The sequence below is a fragment of the Panthera pardus genome, unplaced genomic scaffold (genome assembly GCF_024362965.1).
Source record: "Panthera pardus isolate Hobbes unplaced genomic scaffold, ASM2436296v1 HiC_scaffold_21, whole genome shotgun sequence".
Lineage (NCBI taxonomy): Eukaryota > Metazoa > Chordata > Mammalia > Carnivora > Felidae > Panthera > Panthera pardus.
The window spans coordinates 38,346,683-38,359,623 of NW_026526777.1; the positions used below are offsets into that span (position 1 = coordinate 38,346,683).

The window sequence follows — 12,941 nt, forward strand, 5'->3', positions numbered from 1 at the left end:
GCCTGCTTCAGATTCTGTGTCTCCCCCTGTCTGCCCCTCTGCTGCTTACACTCTGTCTCTCACATTGTCCCAAAAATAAATTAACGTTAAAAAAAATTTAAAAAAAAGAGTAGAGGAATGGATACATATACAGATCCACTATTACTAAGATTTTTGCCACATTTACTTAATCTACTCTTTTTTTCTTTGCTGACATATTTCTGAGAAAATCCAAGACATGAAGTCATTAAATTCTATGTATCTCAATATGTATCTCTTAAAAAAGGAAGACATTTTCTTAGGGGCATGTGGGTGGCTCACTTGGTGAAGCATCTGACTTTGTCTCAGGTCATGATCTTATGGTTTGTGAGTTCAAGCAACACATCAGGCTTTGCACTGACAGCTCAGAGCCTCAAGCCTGCTTCGAATTCTCTGTCTCCCTCTCTCTCTGCCCCTCCCCACTCATGCAGTCTCTCTCTCTCTCAAAAGTAAGTAAATAGACATCTTAAAAAAAAAGGAAGGCATTTTCTTATATAATCATCAATGCAATTATCCAGGAAAATTAACAACTGTTTATAGGCTATTGAAGTCAAACACCTCATACAGAATTTTATGCCATAAAAAACTTAGCACTATATTAGAATAGCAATATTCTGTAGGCTCACAACAATTTAATTTTTTTTTTAATTTTTAATGTTTATTTTTGAGAGAGAGACAGAGACAGGGTGCCAGCAGGAGAAGGACAGGGAGAGAGGGAGACACAGAATCCAAAGCAGGCTCCAGGCTCTGAGCTGTCAGCACAGAGCCCAATATGGGGTTCGAACTCATGAACTGCGAAACCGTGACCTGAGCTGAAGTCGGACACTTAACCGGCTGAACCACCCAGGTGCTCCTGTAGCCTCATGACGACTTTAAAGTGAAATTCAGTATGTTGAGAAATGCAGGATGTTTATTTACCATTCAACTAAAGCTGAGCTCAAGATGCCTGAGATAATTAAAAAATACATAGTTTTAAGATTTCAGTTCTTTGTACATTATTTTAATAAAAAACACACTGCTGTTACAAATATACAGATATCAAATTGTAACATTAAAATACAGAGTGAAATACAGTGGCTTTATAAATTTTCTTCAATGAGACAGGTTTTCTGTCACATTTAGACATTTATGATTAAGTCATAATAAACAAGGGAAGTACAGATTTTCCAACCTCATGATTAGTAAATTCCTCTGCAATGAATGAAGTCGTACAGTCAACAAAAGGAGAAAAGCTAGATGGCCCTGTCTGCATTGTGTTACTGTGACAAAGAGGTACAGTAAGAGCTATAAGAAACTGTAGTGAAATGTTAGAAGTATAGGCAACATAGCTTTCTCAGACTTCTACCAATAATTATATCCTTGATAAATAAGCATCCTTAAATGTAAAACAGTTCAGTATGACTACATCTGTTTTTGTTCCGCAATGACAATTTGTTAATGTATTAATGCGATATATATTTTTGAACTGCAATCATGTGGAAATAATGAAAAACCCTAAAAAGAAACCACTAGTCCTAAGTCAAATAATATTTAAAAGTTGAAAGGCCTGTGGAGAACAGAAGTGTGAACAAGAAATACTGGCTCCATGCCAATTTTTATTTCTAACAGAAAGTCTTATATAAATAAGTCTTCTTTGTCTTACAAAACAAAACAAAAACACAAAAATCCTAAAAATAACACCACAAATCCAAATTAGCTGAACTTGGAGTAACAAAGTCAAAGCCAGCCTTCTCATCTGCATATCAATGTGATCAGTCAAAACTGCATTGAAAAAAAACAAAAACAAAAACAAAACCCAAATGAATCTGCTCCTGGCTCCTAATCAGAACAGAGGATTACTTTTAGCATTTAAATAAAGATACCTATTACACTGCTCTTTTTTAGAGAAAGATGTACACCAGAAATCTAATAGAATGTTACTCGTGGTATTCCACAAAAGCTGTAAGGTAGCCGAGAGTTGATTACATTTAAGGACAGTAAAAGTTTGCACTCTTAATACCCACTGATCTCTTTGTGCCAATATTCAAAAAATATGCTTTTCATCACTAAAGACAAAATGATAAGGAAACACAATGATTACATTCTATGTCAGCATAGAGCTACTATATTTGTATAAAGGAATCACTAGTTAAAGAGTTATTTGTCTTTTTAAAGGAAGCCCTGTCTAGGCATTAGGCTGTACTCTAAATGTTGATAGTGCCGAATTTCAACTCCCAAGATAAACAAAAAGAGCTGTCAAGAGGTGTCAAGATTAATTCTCTTTGGCCGCAACGGATACCATTTTCTCTGGGGACAGTCTTTAGTTTGCCTTCTTTTCAGTACCACATCAGTGGCTTTCCTGGTAGAAGTCTCTGTTGGTGTGGTTTCTATTTGTGTAATAAAGCTCTCAGGTTTAACATCTGGTTGCTTGTAACAAGCGGAAAAGACTTCTTGGTGGACTCTCTGGAGCTGGATAATAGGCTGCATCTTTAAAACTTGGGAAAATCCATTTCCTTGTTCAATTAATGCAGGCAAGGACTTAAACAAACAACAGTAATACTTAACATTAATCTCAGTTTGAAACACAACCACAGAGAAACAGACACAACACTCGAGATTTTAATTCTTTGGGTCAAGGCTTTTCTAAGACCTAATTATTTGGGTCATGGATATTTGCTTTTACCTTAAAATACCAATTTTAAATGCTGAGAGATTTTAACCAAAAACTAAAACTAAAAAGATATATTCTATTCCTACAATGTCTGGTAATAAAATAAAACAAAACTTTGGCAACAGGAAGTTAACAGAATTTCAGGGCCAAGGATTTGATGTCTGAGATTCCATATTTTAGGATAGTAAGTATTTTGGAAATCCCGACCATCAAGACCAGGCAGGGATCAGTACATTTTTCCTGTAAAGGGCCTCACATCCCTGTCACAATTACTCAACTCTGCCATTGTAATGTAAAGAAGCCACAGACAATAAGTAAATGGATAGGCAGAGCTGTGACATGAAGTTTTATTTACAAAAACAAGTGCAGGCTGGGTTCTTGCCTGGCTCACTAGTTTGCTAACTCCTGATAAAGAACATGCAATGGGAGAAGCATGAGCACCAGAAAATCATGGAATCAATACAAACCACAAAAGAATGTCATAGAAAATTATCAGAACAAGGAAGATTCAGGAGTTTTTTAAAAATAATTTTCATATACTAGAAATCCAAATGTTTTCTTGTTTGCATAAAATAAATGTCGAGAAGATAAACAATTTTATTATAATACTAAGACTCCAAATTGAATACGCAGCATACATAATACAGTGATTAAGAGTATACTGGGGCTCCTGGGTGGCTGAGTTGGTTAAGCGTCTGACTCTTGATTTCAGCGCAGGTCATGATCTCACAGCTCATGAGACTGAGCCCCCACACAGGGCTCTGCACTGACAGCGAGGAGCCTTCTTGGGATTTTCTCTCTTCCTCTCTCTCCACCCCTCCCCAATGTGCACATGCATGATCTCTCTCTCTCTCTCTCTCTGTCAAACTAAATAAATAAAACTTTAAAAAAAAAAAAAAAAAAAAGAAGTAAAGGCTCGGGAGCCAAATATCCAGGGTGTAAATCCTGACTCATTTACTTGGGCAATCCAGAGCCTCTCTGAGCCGCAGTTTCTCAACTATAAAACACAGAAATTAGCAGTACCTATCTCATAGTGTTATTTTAAGGATTAAGTAAGATAATATATGTAAAGCAGTTAGATGGTGTCTGACCCATAAATGCTCACTACGTGTTAGGTGGTATTATTATCCAAAACCATCTGATAGACTGCTAAATCTCAGAATTAAAAAATATAACCAATCTTCAAAGAAGTCAGATATATTGGCATATACTTCCTATTAAATGGTAGTTATTCTGAATGTTATTGTCACTTCATAAATTCATTAAAGATCTACTTAAAAGACTACTGAGAATTCCTGTTACAATAGACTAAAATACACATAGATGTTGAAAACAAACACCTAGCCTCACATTTCATTCATTTTATAACTGTTTAGCATGTAGCTTTTACCTTCATGGCTTCACTGATCTCTTTAGCTATTGTTTCTCCTCTGCATTTCAAATTTTCCACACGAGAGGCTGCAAAGAAACCACCAAACAGTATTTTAGGTTCTTTATCTAATACCAAGTCATAAAAGATACACAGATGCTATTTGGACAAAAATCCGTTAAGACTACCCACCTTAGCTCAATCTTTCTTAGCATACTTTGTAATCTATTACAACAAGTGTCCCATTAAATTTATCTAGATAAATAAAAAGACTATGGAAATGTTAGAACCGTAGAGTAAAACTAATAGGTATGATAGGCAACAAGAGTTCTATTAGGAGTAGTCCTAACACTATGTGCCCCTAATAGCCTAAGATATATGTGATCTACCACTGTATTTAACATCTTCAAGCACTATCATCCCATTTTAAAGTAAATATAGGCTAATATTTGATATCTATTACTCTGAATTTTATACACGTAAAACACGTTTGAATTTGGAATAAACAATCACATTGTATTGAGGATACTAGATGGAATTTCTGGAAAAAAATCTGGAATAGATTGTCAATAATATTAATTTAAAATTTTTAATGTTTATTTTTTTAATTTTATTTATTTATTTTGTATTAATATCCAAGTTAGTTAGCATATAGTACAATAATGATTTCAGGAGTAGATTGCAGCGATTCATCCCCTATGAATAACACCAGTGCTTATACCAAAAAGTGTCTTCCTTAATGCTCCTTACTCATTTAGCCCATCCCCCCACCCACAACTCCTCCAGCAACCCTCAGTTTGTTCTCTGTATTTAAGAGACTCTTATGTTTTGTCCCTCTCCTTGTTTTTATATTATTTTTACTTCCCTTCCCTTCCCTTATGTTCATCTGTTCTTTCCTAATTCCTTGGTGCTTTACTGATTCCTAATACATTTTATTTTCTTCCAATCTTTGTTATAAATGTTCACGGCTACTTCATAACAGAACTGCATATGCAATGATATAACAGGACAAAAATCCTACTAAACTCCAAGCAAAACTGGATAAGAAAAATCCTTCCATTTTGAAATTGTCTACAAATTAGTTTTTAGAAGAGTAGTTCTCACTGGAAATTACTTCAGATCTAAGCAAATATATAACCATGTTAGGAGAGCTACAACCTTACTGGCTTCAAGAAAGTGGCAGATAAGCCAAGCAAGAAAAATTTCTTTCATAGCTGCTATTTTCTTTTCTGACTTTCCTTAGGTGAAAAATGCAGACCACATTTAGGAAAAAGAAAAAAAAAAAAAGGAAACGAATAGCAAAAGCACCTGGAAGAAAGAGGGTACTCAAAGAAAGGCAAAGGCAAAGGTAACAGGATGGCCTCAGAAAAAGGGTTCTTAACCAGTTTTGCTACCAGAGATTTCTTTGGCACTTGGATGAAGCCTACAGACCCTTTCTAAGAATAGTTTTAAATGTGTTAGTTTTTTTAAGTGAGGTACAATTTACATACAGCAAAATGTAGATCTCAAGTTTAACATTCAGTCACCTTTGACATATGCAAACCATACATGGGGCAATTCCTTCACCCTACAAAGTTCCCTTGTGCCCCTTTCCCAACCAACCTTCTCTACAAGAAGCACCACTCATCTGGTTTCTGTCATTATTCATTGCTTTTGCTTACTCTAGAATTTTAGAGTGTTTTACAATAAAATTTAAAATACAACTATTGAAGCGTTGTGATAGGTAATACATGTGCTTCTTTATTAATGATTTAAATAAGATCAAGTGGCAGGTCTAATAATTACCATCATACGAAAATAATGAGCATCAACAATATTGTGAGGTATCTGCAATAACTAAAATTGAAAATATCTGTGGCTTTTAGTAGCAAAAAGTTACAGGTACTGCTAATTCTACCACCATGATCTACATTCAACACTGAAGGAAATGCTAAATTTCAGTATGAGGTTAGTAAAAATAACAATCTATTTTTTTCTATTCAAATTAATAATCTCCCTGTATTCTAAGGACCCTTGCCTTAGAATAATATGCTAATTTCAAGTCTTTTAAGATTTGGGGATATTTAGGGGATATATCCCCAAAGTACTTAGGCAATTATTAAATTTTCTTCTGAGCATGGCGTATCAGTGATCCATCCCTTGGGACTCTTGTGGCAGTCTGGCTTCTAGCCAGGCTCTCACTTATTCTCTCCCCCTCAAACTTGCATACCTGTATGGGAGTTGCTGAGTCTTCCAACATTTATTATGTATTTTCCATGGACTAGGCCCAGCACTGGGTACTCAGAGTAAGGAAAAAGGGTCTCTGCCCCTCAAGGAACTTACCGGTTAGAAAAGAAAGACACACAGAAACACACAGAAACAAGCCAGTTTTTGAAAAGGTTAAACTTGTCCTGCACAGCCTCACATTTCCATGATCCTGCCACAAATTCCACCCTCTACCTGAATGAGCATTCCCCTGCAACAGACTCCCACAGTCTCCTGAACAGTTCTAGTAGAATAACTGGAAAACTTCATTGCACTGATTTTTTTAGAATAGTTTCTCAACCCTATGAGACCCAACTTCCCCCTTTAGAACATATTTTGTAAAGTCTTTACTATTCTAAAAAAAAAAAAAAAGATAGTATTTCTGTACATATAAATAAAAATATAAAGGAAAAACAGATATAATGAAGTACTCAAATAATTGTACCTGTTATCCTGAGTAAATTTGGATTTAAGAAAATTTATATTAGAAGTCATTCTACATAGAAAACAAAAGATCATAAGCAGAAATAGAAAAATTAGTGTTTTGGGGTGCCTGGGTGGCTCAGTCGGTTGGGCGGCCGACTTCAGCTCAGGTCACGATCTCGCGGTCCGTGAGTTTGAGCCCCGCGTCGGGCTCTGTGCTGACAGCTCAGAGCCTGGAGCCTGATTTGGATTCTGTGTCTCCCTCTCTCTCTGCCCCTCCCCCGTTCATGCTCTGTCTCTCTCTGTCTCAAAAATAAATTAACGTTAAAAAAAAATTTTTTTTAAAGAAAAATTAGTGTTTTATAAGAAATAACAGTCTATATTACTTGAATATGATAAAAAAAAAAAAGAGGAAATAATGGAGTATGGATAACCTACCAAGACAAAGTATAGGCTGTTGAAATGGTGAAAATTAGGAAGTGCAGTATTACTACAAATTAGATGGCCTTATTGAAAGTGTCATGTCAAAATAATTCACCATATTATAACATGGTAAGGTATAAGGGAATTAAATCCTACTTAGAAATTCCACCATAATTCAGACTACATTCAGTATATATATTTACTTAAAAAGACTTCAGTGATCATACTGTCAAAAGGTGATGAGGAACACAGGATAGACTGGGCCAAAACAAGAATATGAGAAACTATAGAGCAGATACGTGGTTGCTCTTTATGGATACATTCTGAGTAAGAATAAACAGGAGCAATCCAAAAATATAATCGGAATTTTAAATAGGTTTTTCATATTAAAATTTTTAATAGTCACATAATTTATCATTATACAAAAATATAGTTTTTAATATTTAGTGTGGCAATAATAGCAAGTATTTAAAAAATAATTTTTAATGTTTATTCTATTTTGAGAGAGAGAAAGACAAAGCGTGAGCGGGAGAGGGGCAGAGACAAAGGGAGACACAGAATCCAAAGCAGCCTTCAGACTCTGAGCTATCAGCAAAGAGCCCAATGTAGGGCTCAAACCCACGAACTATCAGGTCATGACCAGAGCTGAAGTCAGACGCTAAACTGATTGAGCAATCCAGGCGCCCCTATAATAGCAAGTATTTGAAAATCATTTCTATTAAAACAATGAGGGGCACCTGGGTGACTCAGTCATTTAAGTTTGTGACTTCAGCTCAGGTCATGGTCCCCGGTTCTTGGGTTCGGGCCCCGCATTGGGTTCTGTGCTGAAAGCTCAGAGCCTGGAGCCTGATTCAGATTCTGTGTCTCCCTCTCTCTGCCCCTTCCTCATTGGTGCTCTCTCTCTCTCAAAATAAATAAATATTTTAAAACCTCTAATTAAAAAAAATGAGATTTCTACTTTTGTATGTTTCCATTAATTTAGTAACATTTGGTTCTAGTCCTATTTAAAAGCAGTCTCAAGTCTTCTATTACATACTTTCCATCAGCTTTGTTGCTTTTGTAATAACTACATACTGTACCAGAAACTTTTTCAATTAAAAATTTTGGAAATGCTCCTAAGTAATTGTCTTTGGAAAAAAGGGAGTATGAAAGTTGTTAACTGATAAAACATGGCTTTGGCTGCAAAGATCTGTTGGTTTCTTTTTAGTTCTGTTTTCCTTTACTGCACATGTTAACAAACAGAGAAAGAGTATCTGAAGAAATACGATGATGTAATGATGTAAGTCAGAATAGTGGTTACCTCTCATGGCTAGGGATTACTGACCAGAAAGGAAGATAAGAAAACTTTTTTGGGTACTGGAAGTGTTACATAGTACAGACTTCCCATAAAGTCAGGAAGCAGAATAAGTATGTATTAGTTTCAGATAATATACTATCTTTTTCTTTAAACTCAAATTACCTTTTCAGGTAAAATACTTCTAAATTTAAGACAATGGGTCCAATTGTTAATACGTGAAAACTACAATAAATAGACTATTTTCCTTGTTTTTAGACTTTTTGGCCACTTTCAATTGTGCTTATTGTATACATGAAAACATAATGGACACCTTATTTGAAAATATAAGTAACATACTGTTTAAAAATAAGTTTTTCCTGGGGCACCTGGGTGTCTCAGCTGGTTGAACGTCCCACTTTTGATTTCAGCTCAGGTCACGATCCTAGGGTCATTGGATTGAGCCCCATGTTGGGCTCTGTGCTAAGCGTAAAGCCTGCTTAAGATTCTCTCTCTCTCTCTGTCTCTCTCTCTCTCTGTCTCTGTCTCTCTCTTTCTAAAAAAAAAAAGTTTGTCCCATGTTTCCTAACTATACAGACACTCAGTATATCTAGATTGAGGAGGCAGCTACATGTGTTTATGTGTATGTGTGTATATAGATTCATCAAGCTGTGCACTGTATGTTATACCTCAACATACACACACACACACACACACACACACACACACACACTAATGAACAGAGTATTTTTTTACATTTACTCTTGAAACTCATCTTACTTTTATTTATAGGATATGGTAATTAATATTATTCTTCATTGTTACTGCATGATTTACAAAATAATCTATTACCCAAGGGATTCCTAATTTTCGTATAAACATGTGCCTCTTTGAAAAAAACTGTCTATAAGCCTACACTGATGGACACAATAGCTGTTCTCCATCTGTAGCACAAGCAATGACAATGTAAAAGTCGCCAAGGGTAGTTTAAGTGTAAAATTGAGTTAGGTCAGAGACTTGGATAATTATAAACAGATTTTCACACATGAATTTCTGGTGGAATAATCTGAAGTTGTGCTGGACATATAAGACATTTAGTATTCCTGGCTCCTGACTATAGAATGCCAGCTGTGCCCTCCCCATTACTGTGGTAACCAAAAACTTCCCCCACTTTTCAAAACTGCCTCTAGGGGGCAGTACCGCCACCAGTGAGAACCAGTGTTCTAACTTAATTTTTAGAACTTCCTTGGGAACATCATTCTCTTAACCTTGGACTCCCTAAGTGTTGAACACAATGCCTGACATGTAGAGCAGGTGCTCAGTATGTATGATGGAACAAGACTATGATAAGAGTGCGCTGTGGAGGCAAAAGAGGGGTGAGGTCAATCCAACAGGAAAACTGAAAGGAAAGTACAAGTTTCAGAGGTGCTCTAAGAGTTGCCTTAAAAAAGGACCTGGTGCTGGATGGCTGGGGTAAGTGGGAATAGGAGGTGGATGGTAAAGGATGTGCTACACCAAAACAAGGGAATAAATCAAGAAAGAAGAAAACACAGGAACCAGGAAACAGGATTCAAAACAGAAGTACAGGAAATTCCTAGGATGATGAGAAAGGGACAAATGGGACAAAAGTTTTGCAGCAGGCCTAGAGAGCAACGAGTCCTGCTTAGAATAGGAAGACAAAAGCCTCCCAGAGGAATATCTCCAAGAAAAAGGAAAAGGTTTTAAAATGGATTTGATGGATAACCTAAAGTGTTTACCACATTGAGAGGAATTTTATAGTTCTAGTGAAGTGTTTGGGAAAGAATTAGTGATAGACACAACAGCAAACAAACCAAACAGAAAAATAAAGCCATTATCATTCTGAAGGAGGATGGGAAGCTGTTCAAGAAAGAAATATACTCATAGTAATGATTACCTGACTCATACTGAAGAACACTTATATAGTCATAACAATATAAATACTAAATATTACTGATTTCTTGACAAAAGTGAGAGATTAAAAGTGAAGCTGATGACTGTAGATTATTCTTTGAGAAACTTGGCTATGAAAAGGAAATAGGAGCACAGAGAAGAGAAACCCAATGGCATAGTAACTGTCTACTTAATCCCAACAGCCCATTCCTGCAGCAGTGTGGGGTGGCATCCATTAACAATCAATCTTGTGTATTACCATTAGTAACCCTGTGAGGCAAGCAGGTTTCATCAGCCTCCTTTTATAGATAAGAAAACAGAGCTGTGAGAACTGAGAAATGATCTAGAATAGAATTAGAACCCACATTTCCTAGAATTCAAAGCACATGCTCTTTTATGTCCTATATGTAACTTTCCAAAATAACCATTTTGTCTGGAATTATACTATACTCATAAGAATATAACAAATGGTCAAAAATTAGTTCTAACATATTAAAAATCTCTTGAAATAAAAATAAATTATGTCTGGTAAAAACTAAAAATAGAACAATTCTAGAGTTAACTCTGCTTTAACTATTAACATTACAGTACCTTCTTTTTTTTTAAGTGAATTAAATTCCTTTCACTGAAAATTAAGGAACATCAATAATTTTAGGAAAAAAACCAAGCACACAAAGATTTTAAAAAGCACTATAAGAGGGAAGAAAACAAACACACCATTAAAAATGATCACTAACATATGTGAATATGTTGCCTATAAACGCATCAAAATAGCATTTTCCAACATTAATATCTGCTTAGAAAATTTCAAAATATATAAAACTTTCACTCCCTCACTCAATATTTTTAAATCAATTTTTCACTTCTCACTAGTAAGAGCATGTATGTACCCCTGTTACACAAACATCTGACTTAAGAATATATCACATGCAGAGAGCTGGCACCTGCCATGTAGGAGACTGGGGATGGGCTTCCTCTAGAAGCATTCCCAATGGCCTTCTCTCCATAGCTTTCATGGGAACATCTTTGTGACACCACTTCCCTCTCACTGCAAAGGTGTTTAGGGATCCAAACCGTTCCCCCCAAATCCTATTTAAACATCTGTAGTGGAACTAATGTACATCTGAAATGTGATTTTCCTAATATTTTTCAACATTAATGTGTAGTATTTCAGCTACATTGCAGGAAAAAAATGGTCTTTAAAGGGTAGCCTAGAAACTTACCCATTTATAAAAATACCACTTGCGAATTTTTTCAGGGGGAAAATGTATTTCAAATTCCAAAGCTCAGATTAAATAAGAACTTCTGAAACATAACCATTTGAAAGCGGGTTACTACCTGTAAATATTCTGGCAGTGGCTTAAGCAAGCCGGAATTATTAGGGAAGAAGAGGAACTATCTCTAAGTCTTCTACTTGTAGGGTCAGCAAAAGAACTGCAAGTATCAAGTCTACTATAGAGAAACTTAAAATAGCTCCTTGTCATCACTATATGTTTAGTGAAGGACAGGGGGAAGAAGGCAGTCTTTTCAATTAACACCAAAGAACTTAAAAAAAAAAAAAAAAAGATGATATAGAAGGAATTATTAGTTTTACTAATAGGATCACAAAAGGTTATAACTGACAAACAAAAACTCATAGGTAGACAACTAATCAGAGGATTGCTGCAAGGATATTAAAAAAAAAAGTTTGCTCTTAAAAATGTGGAAGTTAGGCACCCTTGAGGACATTGCCTTCCCTAGTCACTTGCCTTCTAAAACATAGGGAAATGAAAAAGTGGAAATGAAAGATTGGGTAATCAACCTAGTTTTGCTTTCAGGTCACTGCACTGACTAAACTGGGAAACATGAACAACTAAAAGCCTGCACAAATTCAGACATCCAGCAAAAAAGCATTAACTGAGGTCTTCCTTTCTGTTTTCAATGCATTTTATGTGCACAAATGAGCAAGCATGCATACCAAAGGATATCCCTTTCTAAAGGGATAACCAAAGGCATGAATGAGAACCATGAATTGAAAAGTAGCACCCCTGGTGAAAACGAAACAAAAAACTAGCAGTGATTTATGACGTTCTAGAAGATAACACTTTGCTACAACTTGAACATAACTGTTGAACACACCTTCTGGGTAGCAGACACATATTCCTCTGTATCCACTCCCACCTGCTCCTCACCAGCATCTTTAGTACTGAAGAGATGTCTCTCTCTTAAGGTACCATATATTTTCACACTCCTAGCCTGTGTTTGCTGGCCTGGGCCAAGTCTCTAACATTCTCCTGTAATGTTCTTCCTCTCTATTCCCCCCACTCTAGCCATAGTGGTCTTTTATTCCATAAATACTCAAGATCAGTCTTGACTTAGGAACCTTGTTCTAGCTCTTCCCTGATTGAAAAGCTCTTCCTCTTGATTGTCATAAGACAAATTCCTTCTTGTTACTTCCTCAGAAAGTTTCTCAACGTAAACACATCACCCTCTCACTGATTACTTGTTTACTTTTATATTTATTTGTACTTTTCTTCTCCCACTTGAACATAAGCTCCATAGAGCAGGGACCTTGCTTGTGTTGCTCACCATTATCTCCTCCACAGTGAAAACAGTTCTGGCATATGGTAGACCTTCAATAAATATATTGA

General features: G+C 35.9%; 1 protein-coding gene across 1 annotated transcript in view; it reads right to left on the minus strand.

The window, feature by feature from the left end:
• Positions 1-1,002: 1,002 nt before the first annotated feature.
• NSL1 (NSL1 component of MIS12 kinetochore complex) overlaps positions 1,003-12,941 on the minus strand; it is a 35,076-nt gene continuing 23,137 nt past the window's right edge. Inside the window, exons 5-6 of the mRNA XM_019428766.2 lie at positions 4,059-4,126; positions 1,003-2,535 (exon numbers count right to left, since the gene is read on the minus strand). Coding sequence (XP_019284311.1) covers positions 2,254-2,535; positions 4,059-4,126 — 350 coding nt within the window. The 3' untranslated portion in view covers positions 1,003-2,253. The remainder of the gene's footprint in view (positions 2,536-4,058; positions 4,127-12,941) is intronic.